The sequence below is a fragment of the Cervus canadensis genome, chromosome X, assembly GCF_019320065.1.
Source record: "Cervus canadensis isolate Bull #8, Minnesota chromosome X, ASM1932006v1, whole genome shotgun sequence".
Taxonomy (NCBI): domain Eukaryota; kingdom Metazoa; phylum Chordata; class Mammalia; order Artiodactyla; family Cervidae; genus Cervus; species Cervus canadensis.
In genome coordinates this window covers 39652945-39679886 of record NC_057419.1, presented here as the reverse complement: position 1 = coordinate 39679886, position 26942 = coordinate 39652945, and the positions used below count along the sequence as shown (strand labels likewise).

Sequence of the window (26942 nt, the reverse complement as noted above, 5' to 3'; positions counted from 1 at the left end):
GGCAAATTTTTAGATTTTTAACTTGGGTAACTGGATATAATGGTAATGATCTTCTCTACAATAAGGAACATAGGAGGAGGAGCAGACTTTGGGGGGACCAGTCAAATCCAGTTAAGACATGACAAGCTTAGAGACCATATGGGACTTTCAAGTGACCATCCAGCAGGCAATTATTTCTATGTCATGTTAGATATCATACATCAAAGTTCTGGATAAGATTTCAAATTTATCAGAATTCTTCAAACTAATTATTGGCTCATCCATCCAGGAGTAGAGCTTGCTGTGTTTGGACACAGCTAGATTCAGGGCTCAAGCCTCCTGAAGTGTTCCTCAGTTGTCAGATTCTCTTTCTATAACTCATTCTTTTGCTGTCTTCCTCCAGGTGGAGAAAAAGTTGGCCACTGACCACCCTAGGCCTGTATCTTTACAACTCACTATCCAAAAGGAAGACAGTCTTTCCTACTTTTTCTAGCAGAAAAGACTAAGGAGGCCTCTGATTAGGCCAACTTGGACAGATACTCATCCTTTCATTAATTACTGTGTTGAAGAAAAGGAAATAACTTGATTGGCTCAATTGGGGCTTCCTAGGTGGTGCTAGTGGTAAAGAATCTGCTTGCCAATGAAGGAGACATAAGAGATGTAGGTTCGATCGTGGGTCAGGAAGATCCCCTATAGGGTATGGTAACCCACTCCAGTATTCTTGCCTGAAGAATCCCATGGACAGAGGAGCCTGGAGGGCTACAGTCCACAGGGTTACAAAGAGTTGGACACAATTGAAGTGACTTAGCATGTGCACACAGGTCTCATGTCTACTTCTGTGGCAGGGAGGATATGAGCACCACAGATGACACCTCACAGTACCAGTGAGGGAGGAATTCTTCAAAAGAACTAGAAAGAGGATGGAAACGCACTTTGAACAGGCAATAGCCTACTGTGGCAGTTGAAATTATGAGAGTAGATTTCATTGTGTAGGGAGTTTGTAGATTGAGAAGAGCAGCAGGCAGAAAGGAAGAGGAGCCCATTAGTAAGAAATAGATGATTATGAGAACCAGCAGTTTGATTATCATGGACAAAAAGAGGAAATTATTTCCAGGAGAAATTAGGAGTGATAGTGTCAATGCAGAATAGTAATGCAAGGACTTGGCAATTAGGAATGAGAACACTAAAGTGAGCATAAAAGCCAGACTGCAGTTAGTTGAGGTGTTAGTTACATGTGAGTGTAGACAAGTTTTTTTGAGAAGTTTGTATGACAAGCTCTAAAGCTTAACCTATCAACTATATTCTGAATCAAAGTCCTTTTCATCTTTGGGGTGTTACTCCCTCAATAAACTCTTTTCCTTGGAGCCTATAACTCTCATGTGCTCCTTCCTATTTCATTGTTAAATATGCACCTATCCACTGACCAAATAAAGTGTTGGTTTCCTTTTTTCTTTCTTTTTTGATATCAAGTTACAGTCCTATTTAGGTATTCTACTCTCTGATGTTATAGAAAGAACAGACGGCCAAAAGCAAAGAAAACTAGGTTATATTCTGATTCCTTTCAGTAACGTTGGATAAGTAACTTTCCCTCTCTGGGACTTAGCTTTTCATTGGTAAAATGAGCAAATTGAATCAAAATGAGCAAATTGAATCAGTTACCTCTTAAATTCCTTTCATGTCTAATGTTCTGTGCCTGAAAAGACCCCTCCTTCCTTCTCATCTTTCTTTTTGCAGCCCTGCCCTCTATCAACTATGCTTGTCACCAAGACTGAGACAACGCACTCTCAACATGCATCACATCTGTCAGCTCAAACCTATGTATCTATGATTTCTACAACTCTCCAGACTCCTATTTCCAGTTGTCTTTAGGATATAACCATTTTGATAGCCAAACTTGGCACCTCTACAACTGTTCTCAGAAACATGGCATTTTCCCAAACATACAGAAGAGCATCTTTCTTGCTCCTGGCACTTTCTTCCACCTTTCTCCCAATCCAATTTCTCGTGTTCTCACTTATTCCTTCAAAGTCACTCTCATCAAGACATTACCATTTCAGAACATTTGGAGATGCCTGATTTCTTACCATGAGACCTAGCTTATGATTTCCTACTTTTCAATACTTTCAATAATTTGGTCTCACCTTATTCCACTAACTTCATTTCCCAAATTCAGTTGAATTCACTTCATTAATGTGAGTTATTAGAAAAATCACTGTATTAACAACTTTCCAATTGTGTTCTTAAGAGACTGGCTGGCTTTGTAACCCAAGGCATACTACTTCATTTCCCAAGCCTATTTCCTTAACTACAAAATAAGCTTAGTTTTACCTACCTCACAGAGTGAAGGAAGATGTATAAAAACAGCTAGAAAACTGTCACAAAGCACTGTGATTGTGTACAGGACAATGTGCCACACTCACACGTGCACACAGATGGCTTTACAGGCTTGCCTGCTCCCTCTCACCTTTGCTCATCAGTATTCTCTGCCATCTGGAATGCTCTTCCTCCTCTCCTCTTGGATGAAACATTCTCAATATTTCAAAGACTTTCCCCTAGTCTTACCGACGACTATGACATCTTATGTGGTACCAAAAATAAGAATCACCATGTATTTCAACTATTATGTGTCAGTGGAGTAGGGAATATAGTTTCTCCACACAGACTGTATACTGAGGGGGGATAGTCTACAGCACAAAGCTGAAAGCTGTTTCTCACCACACTCGTTTAAGCTGCATGATTGATGTGGTTTAGTTTCATTTACATGGGTAAGCATATATTTTAGTTTGGCAAGAAACTGATATAGGGGACTATGGAGTCATAAAACGTGAGTCTCAATCCTGGTTGCACCACTATGTCCCTCTGGGCAACTTTTTTAACCTCCTTGAGTCCCAGTTTCCTCAACTGTGAGATTAATGATAATACCATCAACCTCAAAAGACTGCTGTGTTTAAAGATACTGTTGCAGCAGGCAGGTAGCTAGATATGAGCAGAGAAATGGGGGCAGGAACCAGGGTGCAAAAGACCATGCAGCTTGTAAACAGCAGGGGTCCATGGACAGACAAAGTAAAGCAGACTGACAGGAAACCATACCTTTTGGGTGATAAGTGTTGGAGAAGCAAAGAAAGGTGGGGAATCTCCTATGTTCAAATGTGACCTGTTGCTCATTAGGCTCTCATTACAATAAAATTGGCCTTATATATAAGGACCCATCATGAACCAACACCATGACAATTACAAGCTAAATAAGGACAAAAATCCCTCCGGCCCTCTGAAAGATGAAGCTGGGATGAAAATCAGGGACTACTACCCCGAAACCCCTCCTTCCCCAGTAATTATTCCATCCCTTCATTTGTATACCTCTCATAACTGGCTTGCCAAAGAAATCCAGAGCAATAGCTCTGTCTGCCCACTCCTCCTGAGAGAGTATTCTTGCTCAAAGTCACTTTACTTTCTTAACTTCTCTGCTTGTCTCCTAATTCTTTTGCAATGAGGTAAGAACCTAACTTCACCGGGAACAATAGTGATTACAAAACAACTATTATGGAACTTTCCTGGTGGTCCAGTGGTTAAGACTCCATGCTTCTAATGCAGGGAACATTGGTTCCATCCCTAGTCAGGGAACTAAAGTCCCACATGCCCGCGGAGTGGCAAAAAAATTTTAAAACAAAACAAACAAACAAAAAAAACAGCACCTGGTAAATATTCTTTGATCAGTAAATGCAACTTCCTTTCTAACTTGCTGGCTGTGCAATGCTACACAGCATTTGATATTTTCTGATGACAGTATATCTGAAAATACTATGCAGCAAATATCCCACTGCCTTTCAGCACAAGAAAGGCACATGCAAATTCTCCTTTTCCAGTGTTTTTTATTTGTACATTTAATATTCACAAATCATTTTACAGATTTATTCTTTTCACAGGTTCTTTATAGGAAAGATGAGGATTAAAACAGCATATTGAAGAAGACCAAGAAATACCAGCAGTGATGATGCAGAGTACAAATGCTCTGAAAGAGAACAGAGTGAACAAGAGCAGCATGTGGCCACTTCCTAAGAGGCTGGAACACTAAATTCATTAAGGCAAAACCTTTATTTACTGTGTTATTTCTCCCTCCCACCTAGTTTACCCAAGTAGAAATGCATTCTATTCTCATACTACTGCTCTCTGAGGTCTTAGGAATATAGCTGGTACTATATGTGACCAGCGGCATCTCTTGACTATAAACACCTGAATAGACAAGTTAAATTTTGATGTGTTAACTATCCCTCTAGAAAAAATAAAACAAAGAGGCAGAAGCTGCTTGATTATTAAGACCTGATTCTTAAGATTCTTAAGATCCCTTAAGGGGGAGGGATATGTGTGTCTGGTGGTGTGAGGAGGGGAGGGGCTCAAGGAGTGAGGGCAGCAAACCTAACTTCCCAATGTACAACTGCTCTTGTGTTTTCCTCAGATGCTGCTAAATGTACTGCTCTAGTACTCAGAAAAAAAAGAACAGGTTATTGACCACCTATAGCTGTAGGTTGTAATGGCTAATAATGGGGAACATACCCTGGGGAGGGTTTATTTCATATGCATAACAATGCAGTTCAAAACTATTGTCCTACTATGATCTCAGATAATGTGTTTTCCTATTTTAAATCAATTTACTGTGTGACCTTGGATGATTTAATTAATCTTTCTGTGCCTCAATTTTCTACCAGTAAAATGAGGATTTTGGAAAAGACCCTGATGCTGGGAAAGATTGAAGGCAGAAGAAGAGGGCGACTGAGGATGAGATGGCTGGATGGTATCACCAATTCAATGGACATGAACTTGGGCAAACTCCAGGAGACAGTGAGGGACAGGGAAGCCTGGCATGCTGCAGTCCATGGGGTCATGAAGAGTCGAATACTATTTGGTGACTGAACAACAACAACAAAATGAGGATTGTACCACTTTATGTTGAAGACTGGAGGAGACACACTGGCCAAATCAACAGACACAGAAAGAAGACTGATGGCTGCCAGGGGGTGGGGAAAAGGGAAACAAGGAGTGACTGCTAATGGATATGGGGTTTCTTTGTGGAATAATAGAATGTTCTAAAATGAGATAATGGTGATAGGCGCACTATTATGTAAATATACTGAAAAATCACTGAACTGTACATTACTTTAAAAGGTTGAATTTTGTGGTAAGTGTATCCCAATAAAGATGTTATAAAAATTCTTAAAAAAATAGAAGTGTTTGGTACACAGTAAGTGCCCAATAAATGTTAGCTATTATTAGTAGTAATATTATTGTTACATTATTATTTAGCCATCCTATGACCTAAGTAAATCCCTAGAAATTATTTTTAATAAAAGCCCACAGAATCCAGAAAAGTATTTCTATTTTACATATATGATATATGGATTAACATTCACACATTTATTCTATCCAAATTGTCTGAGAAATGAACAGTTTAAGAATCACAATTTCAGTATTCTAATCTGGAATAAAACAACTGCATGCAATGGATGTCTGATCATATCAGGATAGGTTTTAGGTAAATTTCAATGACCTGAAGCTACCCAAGAATCTGAAATGATGGGAGATTTTCATTTTCATCTCCAGGAATAAACAAGAAGTCCAAATACAGTTAAGTGCTTAGATTATGTAGTGTACACAGTTAAACTTTCAAATATATGCTTACTAGCCTTCTAATCACTTTTTGGGGACACTTTATAAAAAAACAACTACACAGTAAAATGTTTACCATGCCCTGTGGTCCCCCTCACCTTGCACAAAAGAAAATCCCCAACACAACAAAAAGATACAACTCAACTCACGCAATAAGTCACTTAAGAGGCAAAAGGCAAAAGATCTGACAATTAGTGACTGAATTTTAACACTACTGCATAAAGATATTTGCATCAATTGAGTTTTTTATAATCTGAACAGCAATTAAATCCAATCTTCAACTTTCCTATTGCTAGAAGAATATGACAACAGTCAATCTCAGAAGTAGGAGCAGCAAGTGATAAACCACAATGGCAGTAATGCACCACATTAGGCAATGATGCTCACACGCTTGAATTTCATCTAAAACATGAAACCTTCCAATTCTTGGAACAGAGTTTCCTTTGTTCGAGTCCTTTTCCCTTCTGGTCTTGCTTTCTATAATTAGCCATGTGCCTCTGCAGCAAATCAGGGAAAGTTGTTTTGAGGGTTACGACTTCCAGATATTCAGATCTTCTGTGCCAGAAAGCAATGCACTTTTTTGCATATATTAATATTTATTTATGCCCTCAAACTGACCACTCATTTTCAGAAAGATAATTTCAAATAAAACTATTCCCTAAGTCACCCAAAACCAACAGATTAAAACAGAACAAGTTACCTTAACACCCAATATGTGTAATACCCTCCCTCTACCCCCAACCACACACAGACCCCCACCAAAGTTGTGGCCTTAGGAATTTCTGATCAAATATTTAGCCTGAGTAAAATTCAGTAAAGATTTAATTCCCTTTTAAGAAGCATGATTATTTCTTTCATTTTACATTATAATCATTGGGACAGATTACAAAACAACTTTGGAAGAGAGTGTGTTTCGTGAGAAGTTAGAAAATTTCAGACAGTGGAAACAGATGACAAGTTAGGACCAATTTCAAACTTAGAACCAGTTTCAAAATATTTCAAAATATAAATATTTACCAGTTCAAGAATGAAATATTGGCTTTGTCCTAACAGGATTTATTTTGAAATTGTAAAGGGAAATTGAAACAAATACATAACCAAAATATCTGGACAAGACCGGGACAGAGAGACCCACTTTGCAATGCTCTGTAATTGAATATCATTCCAAGGACTCATTTGTCCTAGTACTGTTCACTTGGTCTTGGTTAATCCAGGGATGAGGAAAATATGCTTTTAAAATTACATATCAATGTGTAGGTCATCTTCAAATGCAAATGAATAAATATTTAAATTCCATGATAAAGAAAAAATGTGGAATAAGAAATTGCTATATTTGTAAGTAACTGTATATTTACAATGTTTTCTGCCTGACTCCTAATTTTTGTCTATTAAGAGTTCTTCACTGTGCAATTTACAGAAGTCAGCAGCTCATATTAACTTAAAGGAGCCCCAATTAGCTCAGAATCAGCCTGTCTCAGACACTCTGCTCCCTTCAGACTTGTGTGCATAAACAGCTGAGAATACAAGTAGGTGCACATGTGCAAAAAAGTAGCTGTCTAAAAGAAATCTAACTAGCTTTACAAATAGAAGTTTAAAACCAAGAAAATAAACCATTATTTCCCAACCTGAAAAACGCACCTAATCAAAAAACTGCTAAGCCCATTAGTAGAAAAGGTGGCAGCTGTAAACTCAACTCATCCTATGTAATGCTTTAAGCATGTCGCTGTTCTGTCAATCAGCCATCAGAACACTAAATCCCTCCATGTTCACATGGTTGAATGCAGCCTTCTGATTTAGCTTTACTTTCTAGTTAGAGGCCACACCACACAGAACAGCAAGAAATTCCTTAGAGTTATGTTGTATCCAAACTGCCTCATTCTACCCTGAATAGAAGGTGCCCACATGATAATATGCATCAGGGACCTACCAATCTAAATTTCTGAGGTCTTCTACTTGGGTAAGTTCAAGCATTGGTCCACTAAGAGCTTCAGTCGAAGAAAAATTACATGTTCACTGCTAATATCTTAGCTTGCAAATGCAGAACTTGGGAGTAAGATTAAAATTAAAGTGTCACTGAGAAAATTAAAGTGTCACTGAGCTGCTATTTAACATGGCAGAGAGGTGACTATACAGAAAGACTAAACAAACTTATGCTTTAGATGTCCTTTGATTTTTTTTAAGCAACAAGTGCAGAATTGTCTCTAATCAAAATCTGAATTTTGGTTAGTGCATGTTTTCTCCTCCCACATCTATGAACCCCCTTCCCAACCTCTGTCATTGTCTTTTTATGCTTAAGAGAAATAAAATAGATAGGCTATCCCTTCTTATTTATGAAAAGAGAGGAATATTCTAATAGTCATAAGGCAATATGTTTAAGAGCTGCACCTGAACTGGTATTCTCAAAACTGAAAATATAGTTACCAACTCTATTCAACTTGCAGAATGAATCCATGTTGCTTTCCAAGTCATTGGCTGTCACCCAAATGAACCACAGTGATCCCATCATGCCTTAGGAGGCATTATATTGTGTGTACTATGCACACATATTTTAAAGAAGTAACATTAAGAGGGAAAGGACAGCTTTTCAAACAGTTCCTTACATAAACTGTGACGGTGCTTTATGGCTCCCTTTAAATCACCTCACACACCCAGTTACCAAGTAACTCCAAAATAGACAAAAGAGGGCCAGAGGCAAAGCTTCGTGGTGAACTGCATCTTTGAGATGAGTTTTGAATTCCCTGGTTTTTAATTTCCATTTACTGAGGAGTGAAGGTGAGAATCATCCAACTGATGACAAAATAAAACAAGAAAACAGGATAAACGGCAAGGGCTTTGCGGTTTGGAGGCTGGCTATCAGCAAGAAAAGCTGTAGAAGCTAAACAAAACAAAACAAAAGGAATATTTAATACAATACGAGTGCCACAACTATTAACATTTACTAAACTTGAATGTGCTTGGCATAGTCTGGGACACAGACTTATATACTACAAGTTCAGTTATATTTGTGACCTTAAAACTGCATTTGGCAGCAGCTGAGAGCTGCTTGGTTCAAGCATGGAAAGCTTCTTTCCAACCATTTTAGACAGAAACCTTTCTAAAAAGGGGTTTCTTACACTTTTCTGAGAAGCTACTGAACTGTGCTAAAAAGGCTTACAAAGCTCCTATGCCAAATGGTCTCACACTGTTGTTATTTTTTGAGTAACTGGTCTTATTATCAACTCTTTTATTATCTATTTCTCTGGCTGTGCCAGGTCTTAACTGCAGCACACTGGATCTTCACTGCCACATGTGGGATCTTCACTGTAGCATGTGGGCTCTTTAGTTATGCCATGCAGGCTCTAAGTTGTGGGATGTGGAATTTTGTTCTTTGACCAGGGATCAAACCCCAAGCTCCCTGCATATGGAGCATGGAGTCTTAACCACTGGACCACTAGGGAGGTCCCTATCAGCTCTTTTAGATGCCAACCCTCCTGACCATTCAGGAAACACCTACTCACCTTTTTATTCAATAATGATCCTTCAAGGAAATCTTTCCTGAACAACCATCTGGCATCCTACCACCCCAGGTAGAACCACCCACTTACCTCTTCTGTGTCCCCACTATACCTGGCACAGACTTCCATTGCCCACCTGGAACACTTCATGGCCCTTAAGTGTTTACATGCCTAGATTGTGAACTCAGAGGATAGACACCATGCCTAGCACAATGCCTGACACATAGTTTGTGCTTAATACACATTAGCTGAATTACAAGTACCTCTCTCTCTTCTAAGATTCTACTTGCTGAACCCTGGTGGGCCTGGACACTGGACAACTAAGCTATTGAGAACTACATGTACAGTAAATCATCAGACTCTAAGTGAGGAAATGAGGGGTTTTTCCATAGGCAGTTGAAGTGCTCAAGCTTATAGTCTTTGGGACAGCAGTTCTGGCATTCTCAAACCTTAGTTTGGGTCACTTCTTGGCTTTTAACCATTTTCTAAAACAAAGGGATGTTACTGCACACAAAAATATTAGGCAGCCTATCTATCCCATTAAAAAGAAGCTAGTGAACACTTTCAGTTTAAGGTGGGATTTCAAGAGAATTTTAGGGATGTACAAATAATGAATAAACAGCATTCATCGCCACTGCTATAGGCTCTCCTTAATCTTTAGCAGAATTTTCTACTGAAGCAGAAACGTACTATGTAATGATATTTAACAACCTATACTGGGTGGTGCTATAGTACAGTTCTAAAAAGGTATGTGATCTACTTGGGTTTGACACTTGACTCCCCTATTCTCTAGTTATGTGTCCTAGGGCAAGTTGCTTAACCTCTCTGTGTCTGTTTCTCATCTATAATTATGGGACCAATAATAACACAGTTTTTATTTATTACAGTTGTTGTGAGGGTTAAATGAGATGACATAAATCAAGTACTTATGACAGTTCCTGGCCTATAATAAGTAATCAGTAAATGCTAACTATTATCATGATTAATTTGTCTGGAAAAGGCTCAAGTCATTTCTCAAGTCACCTATGCCTCCTATATGCCAGGACTAAGCTAGTTCTAGTGTAATGTCCTTTCCCAACCCTATCCATTATTTAAAGACTGAAGAAACAAGAAAGATGTGACTCCACATCTCAGATGTCCAGATAGTCAACTCAGATAAGATGGATGTTATCCCTACTGAGAGCAGATGGTTCTATGGATGACATTAGCAAGAATCATACCATTAATGTGACTTATAAGTTACACTGCTCCTCACCTGGTCTTCATCTCTAACCTATATTTTCAGTCTGCTCTGCTACCACAGAGATTAAGTACATTCTTACCTACTATAGACCAGGCAAACATGATGATCACCACAAAAAGCCGGACCATGAAGTTTATTGGTCCTGGCTCAGCCAAAAGTACCAGCCGGCAAACCAGCATTGCCATTGTCAGGGGAAGTATACAGTATCCCAGCACACAAAGGCTCTGAAAAAAAGATCTAAAAAACAACATATATCCATAAAGATCATAAATATAGTTGATCTATATCATGATGCAATTTATTATACAGATTTCTATGTATCATGGATCATTACTTTCCTCCAGATAGATATTACCTATACCCTAATGTTCATTTTATGAGGATAGGCCTCTGTATTAAACATATGCCTTAGTTTTTCTCTCCCCATACTCTCCTCCTCTCTACTTGAATGCCTTAACAGTCAGCCATTTAGGATCTAGATGATCTACTCTAATTCCTAGAGACCTCTTTCTCCCACTAAACTGCTAAGATTTTGTTTCTTAATCTTTTCTGGTTTATAGACCTATTTGAGCATTTGTTGAAAGCTATGGGGCATCTGTTCCCAAAGACAAATGTAATCTTCTAACACAAAACGTTCTGCACATAATTTCAGGGGCTGGAGAGAGAACATCTGAAGCTTATCAAAGGACCCCAGATAATTTAACATAATTTAATTCAACTAGGTTATTTCTGTTCAGTGTCTTTAAGAGAACTTTCCTTTTGCTCTCATTTATTTTGATTTTTCTTTTTGAAAAATACATAACAAGCCAGACTTCCTTAAAAAATCTAAGATATGCAACCTAGAAATGGAAAAAGGATGCATTTTAATAATACTCACATGTTTCCTCCAAGAAGTTTTGAGTTGAGGGTGATGGTAACTGCACCAAACCAGACAATGACAAACACTTCTGCAAACTGGGGCCCTCCATCTTTTTCGCTATCTACAGAGCCTCTTTGAAGCATTCTGTGACAAGGAAATGGCATGAGAATTGCCTAACCTTATTTAGAGCAACACAGTTAAGGTACGGGTTCTCAAACTTTGAATCAGGGTGCTGCTCTATATCTTACCTGAAGATCTCTTATAGGTTGTACAAAAGGAAAATGCCACAAGCATATAGCAAGGCTCCTTTATTTCAAATTCCAAATCCCTCAGGACTATAAGGGATGCCCCCTTTGATCCTGTGGGAATGTTTAAATGGATTACTGAAGACCTTTTTTGGTTAAGCAGAGGATATAAACTGAAGGCCTAAGTGTGACTTACGGACACGAGGTTGCTGGTCCATATAATACTTTTAAAAGGTCTTAAATTCAACTTGATGTTATTTTAAAATTGGGAGATTTCACATAAAAATATGTATTTCTGGATTTTCTTAAAAAATCAGAAGAGTTTCTTTCACCGGGCCTGCATTTCTACATGGCAACAATCAGGTGCAGTTGACACAGCAGCAGATTCCTTCACAAGGGCTTTTGGTCACCAATTTGCAACACATGCATATACACATTTGAATTTGTAATTCTTGGGTTAAGGTTCTAGTTCTGGCATTTAAAAATGCAAACAGCCTATCTATGTAGTTGTTGATCTTTTAAAAATCAAAACATACAGATTACCACTAAAAAGCTTTCTTTGAAACTGAGTAATTGAACAGTCACTTAAATCTTAAAAATTTAACACATAAATAAACTGTTTTGAATTTTGGACTTACACTTGTACTCTGTGTCATTATTTTCAGTAACAGAATAAATAACATCACCTCAAAACTTCTTTTTTAACAACCTCTTCTTATTACAAAGTATAGACAAATCACACTGTAAGTCTTGCGCTGCTATGCTATTTGCCAGCACAGGCTTTTGTATTCTATGGTTCTGCATACTCCATTCCGAGTCCTGACAATTTGATGAGAAGAATGCTAGCCCTGATCACTTGTTCTCTGGAACTCCTATTACTTCAGCATGGTATGATAGAAAGAGGATTAACTGGCCTGGAAGGCAGGAGACTCAGATATTGATCCTAATTCTGTCACCAGATATGTAAACTAGAGCTAATCACTTGATGTCTTGGGACTCCGATTTTCTTCTCTGCAAATAAGCAGGATTAAATTCCATAATCTCTAATCTTTCAAAACTAAAAAAGTATATGCTCAGAGCTTTTAATATAAACACTTACATCAAGGCACTGGATTATGTCCCTTGATATGGTTATTAAAAGTATAAGATAGAGCACTCCACGTTTTTACCTAAATTACCAGGCACTTGACTTTACATTTAAAAAGGGTTAGAGAAGCCAGTAAGAAGTTTCAATCTACAGTCACAATAGGTTAGGCCTGGAAAGGACCCTCAACCATCTACTTTTATAGATATGGAAAAGGAAACCCAGAGAGGTTAGGTAGGAAGAGATGTGTAATAATCACAGAGGTAGAGAATGGGCAGTCAAGGAAACCTGAAGTGGAATTCCAGGTCTACCACTGATTGATTATGTGGTGTTTAGTTCAGTCCTCAATCTCTTTGAACCTGAGCTTGTCTGTCAAAAGAGGAGAATAATATTCACTTCTTGTTATGGGGATAAGAGAAGGTATTTAAAAGTTTTTTTTAGAGGTCCAAAGTTACTCTGCTGATAGCAAAGTTAGTATTAGAACCCAGAAATGGATCCTAGTGTAGTATTTTTTCCACTCTACCAGTGGTTATATTACCCTCTCCAGCAGAACTTTTGCTTTCCTTTTTCTGTCCTCTTCCCCTTTACATACAATGAGTATGAAAAATACAACACTTTGTGAAACAAGATCTTGCTTTGAACTCAACCACTTCTACTTTAATCTCACTTATACTTTTAGTAAAATTTTAAAAGAATTATGTTTGCAAATAAATACTACTTTAGTTGTTTAGTACTTAAACCTTTAAGATACTTAATTCACTTAGCTTAATGATGGGGAGGTAAATGAGTGTGAATAAATATTGAATAGAAATGACTAAAACAGGGTAAGAACTCACTGATAAATGAGGGTGGGCATAATTTTCATATCTTAAATTCCATCACTCTTTGAACTGATCTAGAAAGCTACTTGACTTTTTAGATTTAAATGCATAAAGAGTATAATTTGTCAAAGTCCAAAATGAAAAATTCAGTCAAAATCCCCTTCAATTTTGAAACTCCATGAAAAAAGTTTAGTCTATCTCAAATGACAAAGAAAGGAAATATAAGTACTTACAATGCAAGCGTCACACAAAGGATCAAAGGGCCCCATAAATCCCCTACAAGAAAAGAAAAGACAGAAAATTGTTAAGACACAGGCATATAGCATTTTCTGTCTTATATTCTGCCATTCTTGGCATTCAGACATCAAGGCTTTCTCTGTCTGCCCAAAGCTTCCACCTCTCCTATCCCTCTATTGGCCTTCTCTGCTCCCCAATTCTGAATGCCCTTCTTCATATATCCTTTAAATTTTGCTCATTTCATACAACACAAATAACCCCTCTCCCCAGCTACTATGGTAAAGAATCTGCCTGCAATGCAGGAGACCAGAGTTCAATTCCTGGGTCAGGAAGAGCCTCTGGAGAAGGGAATGGCAATTCACTCCAGTATTCTTGCCTGGATAATCCCATGGACAGAGAAGTCTGGTGGGCTACAGTCCACGGGGTTGCAAAGAGTCAGACACGACTGAGTGACTAACACACACACCACCTACTAAGCCACATTCCAGCAAGCTATCATTAAAGACCAATAGGCAAGGAGTCAGAAAACGTAAATGCCCCACCCTGCACAGTCGGAAAGAAGACTAAAGCCAAGTCACTTCACCAATCTGAGACTACGTTAGACAAGGCAAGTATAATCAGGCTCACCTCAAAAATATGAAAAATGAAGTTGAGAAGAAGAGATGTGCCCAAGTTAATATAAACAGTTAAGTGTGTGGGTAGGACCAGAACCTAGAAACAAAACCAGAATCTTCTGATTCCTACTACAAAGTCCTTTCTACTCTACAATACAGCTTTCCTTTCATAATTACTACACTGAACCAGTACAGAACTGCTGTTCTCATAAAGTGAGAAAACAGCCCAACATTGGTAATTTCATAGGGTTAAATGTTAACAAATAACATGAAAACTTTTTGAAAACTATAAAGGCTCTGCCAATATCAGATCTAAGCACGGTGGTTCTCAACCAATAGCTGTTGGGTGATTAATACACCAATAGTTCAGTAACATAAAGCTTAAAGCACAATTATCTTCCTCAAATAATATGAAAAAGGGTACATACTACTTCCAACTTTAACTTCACTTGTACATAACTTTACCTGAAAGAGTAATTTTGGCACCACTGTGGAATGTTTGTAAAAGATGTAAAAAAAAAAAAAAAGAAAAATCACAATCCTAATACTCTAATAGACTATGTTTACTAGGTAAACAATAAAATTTTCATCTCCCAAACTGAAACTCCAACCCATTAAACAATAACTCCCCAATATCCCCTCAGTCCCTGACAACCATTTTACTTTCTGTTTCTATAAATCTCACTATTTTAGGTACCTAAGTAGAATAATACATATTCTTTTGTATCTGGCTTATTTTACTTAGCATAAAGTCTTCCAAGGTTCATCAATGTTGTAGCATGTATCAGAATTTCACTCTTTTTAAAGGATTAAGTAATATTCCATTCATATATGATATATACCATGGTGTATATAACATACTTCATTTACTCATCCATCCACTGATAGACATTTGAGTTGTTTTCATCTGCTGCTATGAACATGGGTATACAAATATCTCTTTGAGTCCCTGCTTTCTATTCTTTTGGGTATATACCCAGAAGTGGAAGTACTGAATCATGTGGTAATTCTCTACACAATTTTCCAAGGAACCACCATGCTGTTTTTCACAGTGGCTGTACCATTTTACATCCCCACCAGCAATGCACAAGGGTTCCAATTTCTCTACATCCTTACCAATATTTGTTATTCTCTATTTCTTTGAAATAGAATTTGTTATTCTCTATTTCTTTGAAATAATGGATCTGAAGTGGCATCTCATTGAATAATACAGCTTTTGTGAGGAAGAAACTTCAACCTCAGAAAAGTTAACTGTCTTATCCAGGATCACACAGCTTGTGATGGAACCACTATCCAAAATCACACAGCTAGTGACAGAATCACTATTCAAAACCCAGATTTGCCCATGCTCTTTCCACTATATACCAGCTGTAGCAAATCCTGTGTTAGCTTCAACCCACAATGTACTTTGCTGAAAAAGTATTCTGACACTGCAGCCAAACACCACAGTGATGGCACATTTGCCACATATTTGACATCCCTATGTTACAGCAGAAATGCTGCCAAAATAGAAGGTACACTCATATCCAACATCATTGTTACTATTCTCAAAAAAATGAGTCATTTTTTTTTTGATAAATGGTACTAAGAAAAACCAAGAATGTTTGAAAAGGAAAACTAAAAGTCTAACAATTTCGAGAATAAATTCTAAATAATAGCATAATTTTCTGCAAAAACTGTTTTGAAACTCTTAAAGCAGTCAACAATGATCATTCTGAAAATAGAAATGTCAATAAAGTACTATTAATTTGTTAATCCTTAGTGGGTATTAGCTATTACTCTTACTCTAATGTAACATTTTAACATTTTGTCTTTCCCTTGGAGATCATTAAGTTTCTTGGCTGAACAAAGTCACTACGTGTTTGCCATTTACAGAAATACTTTTTGCAGCGTCTAGTACAGCAGGTGAAAATATACAGTCTATATTTATTGATGAAAACAATATATTAAGCAAAATCTTCCAATCTCTGAAATTCCATCCTCAATTTTTAACTTTGTTCAAAAATGTCATCTATAATATATTCATTTACATATTTTTCATCCTGCGAAATGATATCAGTTTTATTATCACAAAGCCTTATAAATGCTTATGATAAGGTATGATGAAAAATAGCAAAGCCTCGAAAACCACACATACTTACAATCTCTCAAAAGAGTATTACTTTTCCTTGGGTACAAAACATGCATGAATTTTTTCCCAACAGCTTTTAGATCACGCATCTGAAAGATAAAAACAATATGCTGTACTGTAATAACCAAGGCTGCTAAGTAGCCACTTCAATTTGCTCAAGTTTTTTATTTCAATCCCCCTAGGAGCCCTTCATTGAATTTTAGAGCCATAACTCCAGTCTAACTCCTTCACCATACAAACAAACCAGAGAGGTGGGGTTTTTGTATTAACTCCTTTTTCTATTAACTTTTCCTTTAACTCCTAAAGCCAACATCTAACTCTACTACATTCATCAGTTCTGCTGATTTTGATTTTTTAAACTCTGCAAAAGAGAAATATAGCCCTCTTAATATGCTACTTAAAGAAATGAAAATAATAGCACTAGTAAAATCTGTTCTGCAAAACACAGCATCTAACTTTCAGTTCATACATAAGGTCATAAGAGCCAAAGGGCCTGCTCCTAAGCTACCACACTCTTCACAATATGTAAAATCAATTAATTTTCAACATTCCCATTCATTCTGGCAAAAGAATCCTAGAAGTCAGATTTTAAAAAATCAAGACATTAAAAAAAAAAAATCAAGACATTTGAAGAAGGGAACAGTCATTTAACTTCTCAAAATATAGTTGAGGTAATTCTGTCCTAATTTTTTCACCTAGAAATTTCTTCACATCATTAATATTCTTTGAAAACATGATTTTTAATGGTTGTTTACCATTCTACCACATAGATGTAACATAATCTACTTAGCCGATTACTCTTCTGTTCAACTTTTCCCCACTATAAAGACTGCTGTAACAAACATCTTTGTATAAATATTTTTCTTTTAAAATTATCTTTGTATTGAATTTTTTCTCCTTATACTATACAGAATTATCACCTTAAAAAATGTGAACATTTTAAGTTCCTTAATATCCATTACAGCCAAACTGATTTCCAAAAAGGCTGTACCAAATTATTCTCTAGGGGAGAATCTTAAATTTCAATAAATAAAATACACTGAAAATTAGTGAACCAAACAAAAATATTACAAAGTGCTATTAGTTATTTAGCATATGACACTGAACAGAAATTCTTTCAACTCATCTAACTTACAATGGTATTCTGAACAGACTCATTTAATGTGGAGCTGTCAAATTCCCGAACGCGCGATCTCACAGGAATAGTGATTTCTCCTTCCACAGGGATGTCTTGTGGGATAGATATATCAGAAAGGCCTGCAAACTGAGAAGAGTTAGGGAAAAAAATTTAAAGCCTGTAATATACTGCAGGATTCCCCCAAAGATATCATTTCCCAGTGAGCAGGACTGTATCTTTTTATAGGGTTTTATACAGTTTTTAAAGTAAGGTGTTAGTTCACCAAGCATTGACCAATACAGTTAACTAAAATTTTCAAATACTTGTTTCTTTTAAAGGAGATGGAATATCTTTTTTTTCCCCAAAGTTTCTGTATCTTTATTTTTTTTTTCATTTATTTTTATTAGTTGGAGGCTAATTACTTTACAATATTGTAGTGGTTTTTGTCATACATTGACATGAATCAGCCAGATGGAATATGATGAAAAAAATTATCAAGTAAATGGCATAGATATTTTATGGGCTTTCCTAGTGGTGCAGTAGGTAAAGAATCTGTCTGCCAATGCAGGAGACACAGGTTTGATTCCTCAGTCAGGAAGATACCCTGGAGAAGGAAATGGCAACCCATTCCAGTATTCTTGCCTGGGTAATCCCATGGACAAAGAAGCCTGGTAGGGGGTCAGTCCACAGGGCCACAAAAGAATCAGACACGACTTAGCAACTAAAACAACAACAATAGATATTTTCTTGGCCTCAAATAGTTTCTTTCAAGCATGAAATCTTAACAGGACATAGCTGGTAAGATTGTAGAACTATTGAAAAAAAGTGACCTTTCAGTGATCACATCTTAGCACTGTCATGATTCTTTTACACTTCTGCTCTTTAGTTAGCTCTAGTGGCCTCTGCTGGCTAAGAAGGAACATTATGTAAAATCTAAAAGAAAATTGGGAAGAACATAGAAACAGTAAAGCACACTATTTATCCTCTTTTTTTTTTTTTTTTTACCAGATTATTGGCAACCACAGATCAAATAACATTTCCAAAGTGAACTGCAAGACTGTAAACTTTTAAACTCTTACATTCATATGCCAAATTTGATTATTGTGATTGAAACTCTAGAATCTTCAAGTTTCTAAGAGAACAGAAGCAAACCCTCCTCATATGGTTCTTGGTCCAATGGGTCTAATGTTTAGTGTACAACAGTTGCAGATAAATGAAAAGACAGTACAGTAAAATTCTAGAAAGAATGAGGTTGTTCAAAAAATTTATTAAAAAAACAACTTTTTGATCACAGTTTTATTAAACGTACTTGAAAATTCTTCACCCATTAGACTGGCAAAAATCCAAGTTTGACAACACACTCTGCAAGTAAAGCCGAGGGGAAAGAGCATTCACGGTTGGTGGGAAGACAAAATGGTACTAGGCCCTACTGAAGATGAATCTGGCAATATCTAGCAAATTTACATATGGATTGCTCACCACTTTTAGGAGTCTAAAGTGGTAAATATACAAAAAGACATATACACAAGGCTCCTCATTACAATACTACCTGTAAAAGCAAAAGAAAAAAAAAAGAAAAAAAAAAACCCTGAGAATAGCCCAAATGTCCATCAACAGAGAATTAGTTGAATAAAGCATGGTATGTCATAATGGAATGCTATGCAGCTGTAAGAAGAATGAGGATATCTCTAAAGAACCATCTGGTTGGCCAAAAAGTTCCTTCAGTTTTAAAGTAAAAATAAAAGACACATTTTTCATCTTCACCAAGAACTTTACTGAACAATGTACTCACCATTTGTTCTGCTACCTTCTGTGATTCTTCAGGCAACTACATAATTCCATCTTCCCAAAACTTTTTATCTTTTTGAGCAAATAACTATTCTAGGTGCCTTTTATAATCTTCTAGGGAATTGAATTTTTTTTCCATTAAGAGAATTTTATAAAGACCAAAATAAATGAAATCTGAAGGTGCAATTTCTGGTGAATACAGTGGATGAATCAGAACTTCCCAGCCAAACAATTATGTTTTTGTCAGGTGATCAAAGAAACCTGAGGTCTTGTGTTACCCCGAGGAAGATTATGCATTTTCTGTTCACTAATACCGGACACTTCTCCAAGTGCTGCTTTCAGTTGGTCTCACTGGGAGCAGTACTTGATGGAAGTGATCCGTTGGTTTTTCAGAAGGAGCTCATAATAGAGGACTCCCTTCCAATCCCACAATGTACACATTGACTTCTTTGGATGAAGACCAGCCTTTGGTGTGGTTGGTGGTGGTTCATCTCATTTGCCCCATGATCTCTTCTGTTCCACACTGCTGCACAGTATCCACTTTTCATTGCCCAAAACAATTTGTTTTTATTTTTTGTTTTTTTATTTTTTCATTTATTTATATTAGTTGGAGGCTAATTACTTTACAATATTGTAGTGGTTTTCGCCATACATTGATATGAATCAGCCATGGATTTACATGTGTTCCCCATCCTGAACCCCCCTCCCACCTCCCTCCCCATCCCATCCCTCTGGGTCATCCTAGTGCACCAGCCCTGAGCACTTGTCTCATGCATCAAACCTGGACTGGCGATCTGTTTCACAATTGATAATATACATGTTTCAATGCCATTCTCACAGATCATCCAACCCTCGCCTTCTCTCACAGAGTCCAAAAGTCTGTTCTATACATCTGTGTCTCTTTTTCTGTCTTGCATATAGGGTTATCGTTACCATCTTTCTAAATTCCATATATATGCATTAGTATACTGTATTGGTGTTTTTCTTTCTGGCTTACTTCACTCTGTATAATGGGCTCCAGTTTCATCCACCTCATCAGAACTGATTCAAATGCATTATTTTTACTGGCTGAATAATATTCCATTGTGTATATGTACCACAGCTTTCTTATCCATTCGTCTGCTAATGGGCATCTAGGTTGCTTCCATGTCCTGGCTATTATAAACAGTGCTGCGATGAACATTGGGGTGCACCTGTCTCTTTCAGATCTGGTTTCCTCAGTCTGTATGCCCAGGAGTGGGATTGCTGGGTCATATGGCAGTTCTATTTCCAGATTTTTAAGCAATCTCCACACTGTTCTCCATAGTGGCTGTACTAGTTTGCATTCCCACCAACAGTGTAAGAGGGTTCCCTTTTCTCCACACCCTCTCCAGCATTTATTGCTTGTAGACTTTTGGATAGTTGCCATTCTGACTGGCGTCTAATGGTACCTCATTGTGGTTTTGATTTGCATTTCTCTGATAATGAGTGATGTTGAACATCTTTTCATGTGTTTGTTAGCCATCTGTATGTCTTCTTTGGAGAAATGTCTGTTTAGTTCTTTGGCCCACTTTTTGATTGGGGCATTTCTGGATGTTTCTGGAATTAAGCTTCAGGAGTTGCTTGTATATTTTTGAGATTAATTCTTTGTCTGTTGCTTCATTTGCTATTATTTTCTCCAATTCTGAAGGCTGTCTTTTCACCTTGCTTATAGTTTCCTTTGTTGTGCAAAAGCTTTTAAGTTTCATTAGGTCCCATTTGTTTATTTTTGCTTTTATTACCAATATTCTGGGAGATGAGTCATAGAGGATCTTGCTGTGATTTATGTCGGAGAGTGTTTTGCCTATGTTCTCCTCTAGGAGTTTTATAGTTTCTGGTCTAACATTTAGATCTTTAATCCATTTTGAGTTTATTTTTGTGTATGGTGTTAGAAAGTGTTCTAGTTTCATTCTTTTACAAGTGGTTGACCAGTTTTCCCAGCACCACTTGTTAAAGAGGTTGTCTTTTTTCCATTGTATATTCTTGCCTCCTTTGTCAAAGATAAGGTGTCCATAGGTTCGTGGATTTATCTCTGGGCTTTCTATTCTGTTCCATTGATCTATATTTCTGTCTTTGTGCCAGTACCATACTGTCTTGATGACTGTGGCTTTGTAGTAGAGTCTGAAGTCAGGTAGGTTGATTCCTCCAGTTCCATTCTTCTCTCAAGATTGCTTTGGCTATTTGAGGTTTTTTGTATTTCCATACAAATTGTGAAATTATTTGTTCTAGTTTTGTGAAAAATACCGTTGGTAGCCTGATAGGGATAGCTGAATCTATAGATTGCTTTGGGTAGTATACTCATTTTCACTATACTGATTCTTCCAATCCATGAATAGATTCTCCATCTATTTGTGTCCCCTTTGATTTCATCAGTGTTTTATAATTTTCTATATATAGGTCTTTTGTTTCTTTAGGTAGATATACTCCTAAGTATTTTATTCTTTTCATTGCAATGGTGAATGGAATTGTTTCCTTAATTTCTCTGTTTTCTCATTGTTAGTGTATAGGAATGCAAGGGATTTCTGTGTGTTAATTTTATATCCTGCAACTTTACTATATTCACTGATTAGTTCTAGTAATTTTCTGGTAGAGTCTTTAGGGTTTTCTATGTAGAGGATCATGTCATCTGCAAACAGTGAGAGTTTTACTTCTTCTTTTTCAATCTGGATTCCTTTTATTTCTTTTTCTGCTCAGATTGTTGTGGCCAAAACTTCCAAAACTATGTTGAATAGTACTGGTGAGAGTGGGCACCCTTGCCTTGTTCCTGATTTCAGGGGAAAAGCTTTCAATTTTTCACCACTGAGGATGATGTTTGCTGTGGGTTTGTCATATATAGCTTTTATTATGTTGAGGTATGTTCCTTCTATTCCTGCTTTCTGGACAGTTTTTATCAAATACATAGCTTTTATTATGTTGTGGTTATGTTCCTTCTATTCCTGCTTTCTGGAGAGTTTTAATCATAAACGGATGTTGAATTTTGTCAAAGGCTTTCTCTGCATCTATTGAGATAATCATATGGTTTTTATCTTTCAATTTGTGGTGTATTACATTGATTGATTTGTGGATATTAAGGAATCCTTGCATTCCTGGGATAAAGCCCACTTGATCATGGTGTATGACCTTTTTAATATGTTGTTGGATTCTGTTTGCTAGAATTTTGTTAAGGATTTTTGCATCTATGTTCATCAGTGATATTGGCCTGTAGTTTTCTTTTTTTTGTGGCATCTTTGTCAGGTTTTGCTATTAGGGTGATGGTGGACTCATAGAATGAGTTTGGAAGTTTACCTTCCTCTGCAATTTTCTGGAAGAGTTTGAGTAAGATAGGTGTTAGCTCTTCTCTAAGTTTTTGGTAGAATTCAGCTGTGAAGCCATCTGGTCCTGGGCTTTTGTTCGCTGGAAGATTTCTGATTACAGTTTCAATTTCCGTGCTTGTGATGGGTCTGTTAAGATCTTCTATTTCTTCCTGGTTCAGTTTTGGAAAGTTATACTTTTCTAAGAATTTGTCCATTTATTCCAAGTTGTCCATTTTATTGGCATATAGCTGCTGGTGGTAGTCTCTTATGAACCTTTGAATTTATGTGTCGTCTGTTGAGATCTCCCCATTTTCATTTCTAAGTTTGTTGATTTGATCCTCTTCCCTTTGTTTCTTGATGAGTCTGGCTAACAGTTTGTCAAAATTGGTTTTAAAAAATGGAATGTTTTCATTATGTTTCAGTAGACAATCACATGTGGAAATATGGTCAAGAAGTTTGGGTTTTTTTTCTGCTTAACTTATGTGGAACCCAAACATCAATTAACATAACCTAGCTGGTGCAAATGATTTTCAATGATTGATATGGATATTTTGAGTAGGTCAGTGCTTTCCCACCTGATAATATAACTTTGATTGTTCTCAATTAATCTTGATTTGATCACTTTCAAGTTCAACTGTTCTATCCAACCATGGAGCATCAACCAGCGCACAAAACTTCCCAAACCACTTTTGACATGTTCTATCAGTCACAGCACTTTCTCCATATACTGCACAAATCTTTTTGTGTTTCAGTTGCGTTTTTACCCTTCTTGAAATAATAAAGCATGATATGCCAAAAATGTTGCTTTTTCCCTCCCATCTTCAATATTAAAATGGCTATACAAAAATTCACCATTTTGGTAAGTTTTTACAAAATGAATGTGATATGACAGCAGTCACAAGCTAACAAAATTGGTTCAAATGAAGTTAAAGACAACTAAGCATTTCTTCTCAGCAATCATCCTCTCTGTTTTTTTCAGTCTAACCTTACTGAATCTTTTGATGGCTAAGTTTAAGTAATCTCTCTTGGTAAATGTCACAATGCACTTGAAAAATGTGGATTATTTTCAAATATCTTTTGATATTGATTTCTAACATAATTCCACAGTGAGTGAAAATGGCAACCCACTCCAGTACTCTTGCCTGGAAAATTCCACGGACAGAGGAGCCTGGAGAGTCCATAGGGTTGCAAAGAGTCAGCCACAACTAAGTGAGCACAAGAGAACAGATTCTGTATAATTTCAATAGCATTAGACCATGAAAATTTTGCACTTTATGTCCCTGGATATGTTCCAGTGTCTCTGAGTCTACAGTCTATGGGAATGTGAATAGAATTTGTATCCTACTGTTGTGTGAACTGGTTCACAGTGCTTTTCAGATCTACTATATCCTTCTACTTCTCTGTATATTCATTTATTAATTTTTGAGAGTTTGATATTGAAACTCCAAATAAAAATCATAGTTTACTTAAAATAATTGTAATATACAGTGGAACTATATGCAATCTTGTTCTGTATTTTCCAAGTCTCCTATAAATGTGTTATCATACTTTCATAATTAAAAAAAAATTAAAAAAGACAATGATGCACTCCTTGGGGCCATCTTACAGATAAAACCAAACAAACTTTTTCACCACCTCAATATTATGGCGTGTTAAAGAAGAATGTGAAGAAAAGTTTGTATACATGCTACCTCTAAGAAAGGAAGGGATACACACACACATATATATACACACATATATATACACACACACATATATACACACACACATACACACACACACATATCTGAATGTTAACTGTTAAAAATAAGAAATAAATCATGCAATATGACTTAGAAATGATCCCTGAAAATATAGTCTTCCCTCGTGGCTCAGACGTTAAAGAATCCGCCTACAATGCAAGAGATCTACGTTTAATCCCTGGGTTGGGAAGATCCCTTGAAGGAGGAAACGGCAACCCACTCCAGTATTCTCACCTGGAGAAACCCATGGACAGAGGAGCTTGGCAGGCTACAGTCCATGGGATCACAAAGAGTCAGAATGACTGAGAGACTGAGCATGCACACACAAAGTGACTTAAGTCACATGTAATGTAAGTAGTATTTATAGATTTTTTTTTAAAGCTTCCTATTTTGGAAAGGAGGGGGAAAGGTGGAGGAAACAAGGAGACAAGTTAGGCTTCTTAGAATACACACTGTTCTGTATTTATGACTTGAAATCATATAAATACTTCACAAAATTATTAAACAAAATTAAAATTTAAAAGTAGTCCCTAAAACTGAAAGAAAAATGGAACAAATGAACCTGCTAAATTAAATACATAACCACACAAAGAGTAACTATCTCAAGTGAGCTTACAGCACTGTAGTTTGATTTCTAATCAGGATATAGAAAGCTGGAATAAGCATTCCATCCACTAGAACAATGAAAAAAAGCCAGATTAATTACAAAATCATAATTTTCCTTGAACCCATCTGAGCTGAGGTTTTAGGGCAACCAAGTAGCATGAAAGAAATCTAAGCAAAGACAGGCACTTCCAAGGAGATGGGACATGAACACTTGCTCATCTGCAGCAAAGCATGAGAACAACACTGGGCAACACAGATGGCACTCAGCTTTCTTTATAGTCCAACTCTCACATCCACACATGACCACTGGAAAAACCATAGCCTTGACTAGATGGACCTTTGTTGGCAAAGTAATGTCTCTGCTTTTTGATATGCTATCTAGGTTGGTCATAACTTTCCTTCCAAGGAGTAAGCGTTTTTTTTTTTATTTCATTGCTGCAATTACCATCCTGCAGTGATTTTGGAGCCCAGAAAAATAAAGTCAGCCACTGTTTCCCCATCTATTTCCCATGAAGTGATGGGACCAACATTTAGTTTTCTGAATGTTGAGCTTTAAGCCAACGTTTTCACTCTCCTCTTTCACTTTTATCAAGAGGCTCTTAAGTTCTTCTTCACTTTCTGCCATAAGGGTGGTGTCATCTGCATATCTGAGGTTACTGATATTTCTCCCGGCAATCTTGATTCCTGATTGTGCTTCTTCCAGCCCAGCATTTCTCATGATGTACTCTGCATATAAGTTAAATAAGCAGGGTGACAATATACAGCCTTGATGTACTTCCTTTTCCTATTTGGAACCAGTCTGTTAGTCCATGTCCAGTTCTAACTGTTGCTTCCTGACCTGCACACAGGTTTCTCAAGAGGCACATCAGGTGGTCTGGTATTCCCATCTCTTTCAGAATTTTCCACAGTTTATTGTGGTCCACACAGTCAAAGGCTTTGGCATAGTCAATAAAGCAGAAATAGATGTTTTTCTGGAACTCTCTTGCTTTTTTGATGATCCAAAAGATGTTGGCAATTTGATCTCTGGTTCCTCTGCCTTTTCTAAAACCAGCTTGAACATCTGGAAGTTCACGGTTCACACATTGCTGAAGCCTGGCTTGGAGAATTTTGAGCATTACTTTGCTGGCGTGTGAGATGAGTGCAATTATGTGGTAGTTTGAGCATTCTTTGGCATTTCCTTTCTCTGGGGTTGGAATGAAAACTGACCTTTTCCAGTCCTGTGGCCACTGCTGAGTTTTCCAAATTTGCTGGCATATTTAGTGCAGCACTTTCACAGCATCATCTTTTAGGATTTGAAATAGCTCAACTGGAATTCCATCACCTTCACTAGCTTTGTTCGTAGTGATGCTTCCTAAGGCCCACTTGACTTCACATTCCAGGATGTCTGGCTCTAGGTGAGTGATCACACCATCGTTATTATCTGGGTCGTGAAGATCTTTTTTGTAAAGTTCTTCTGTGTATTCTTGCCACCTCTTCTTAATATGTTCTGCTTCTGTTAGGTCCCTACCATTTCTATAAGAGTCAAATGGTAATGCTAGAAATAAAAGAACATAGTAACAGACTCAACAAGGTCAAATAAAGAAATCAGCGATAGGTCAGTGAAAATTATCTAAACAGAAACAAGAGCTGGAAAAGAAAATAAACACATATATCAAGTCATTCTATTGTATACCTTAAATTTATACAATGTTATATGTCAATATTTCAATAAAACAGGAAAAAAAAACATAAGACCACCCCAAACAGAATACAGCATGCAAGAACTGTGGGGTTGATATTAAATAATCTAATTTGTATATTATTGAAATCCCATGAGAGATAATGGATCTGAAAACATATCTGAAAAGGTAAAGGCTGAATTGTTTTCCAGAATGACGAAGACCTCAAATGATAGATCCAAGTCCAGAAAACCCCAATCAAGATAAATACCTAAAGACAAAACAAAAGCAAAAATCCACAAACCTAGACACATTCACACTACTGAAAACCAAAGATAAAGAGGAAAACCTT

At 36.9% G+C, this 26942-nt stretch overlaps 1 protein-coding gene across 1 annotated transcript in view; it reads right to left on the bottom strand.

Moving 5' to 3' along the window:
• Positions 1-3828: 3828 nt before the first annotated feature.
• YIPF6 (Yip1 domain family member 6) overlaps positions 3829-26942 on the bottom strand; it is a 31572-nt gene continuing 8458 nt past the window's right edge. The window contains exons 2-7 of the mRNA XM_043458486.1: positions 17504-17632; positions 16379-16457; positions 13620-13662; positions 11255-11380; positions 10457-10614; positions 3829-8515 (exon numbers count right to left, since the gene is read on the bottom strand). Coding sequence (XP_043314421.1) covers positions 8397-8515; positions 10457-10614; positions 11255-11380; positions 13620-13662; positions 16379-16457; positions 17504-17632 — 654 coding nt within the window. The 3' untranslated portion in view covers positions 3829-8396. The remainder of the gene's footprint in view (positions 8516-10456; positions 10615-11254; positions 11381-13619; positions 13663-16378; positions 16458-17503; positions 17633-26942) is intronic.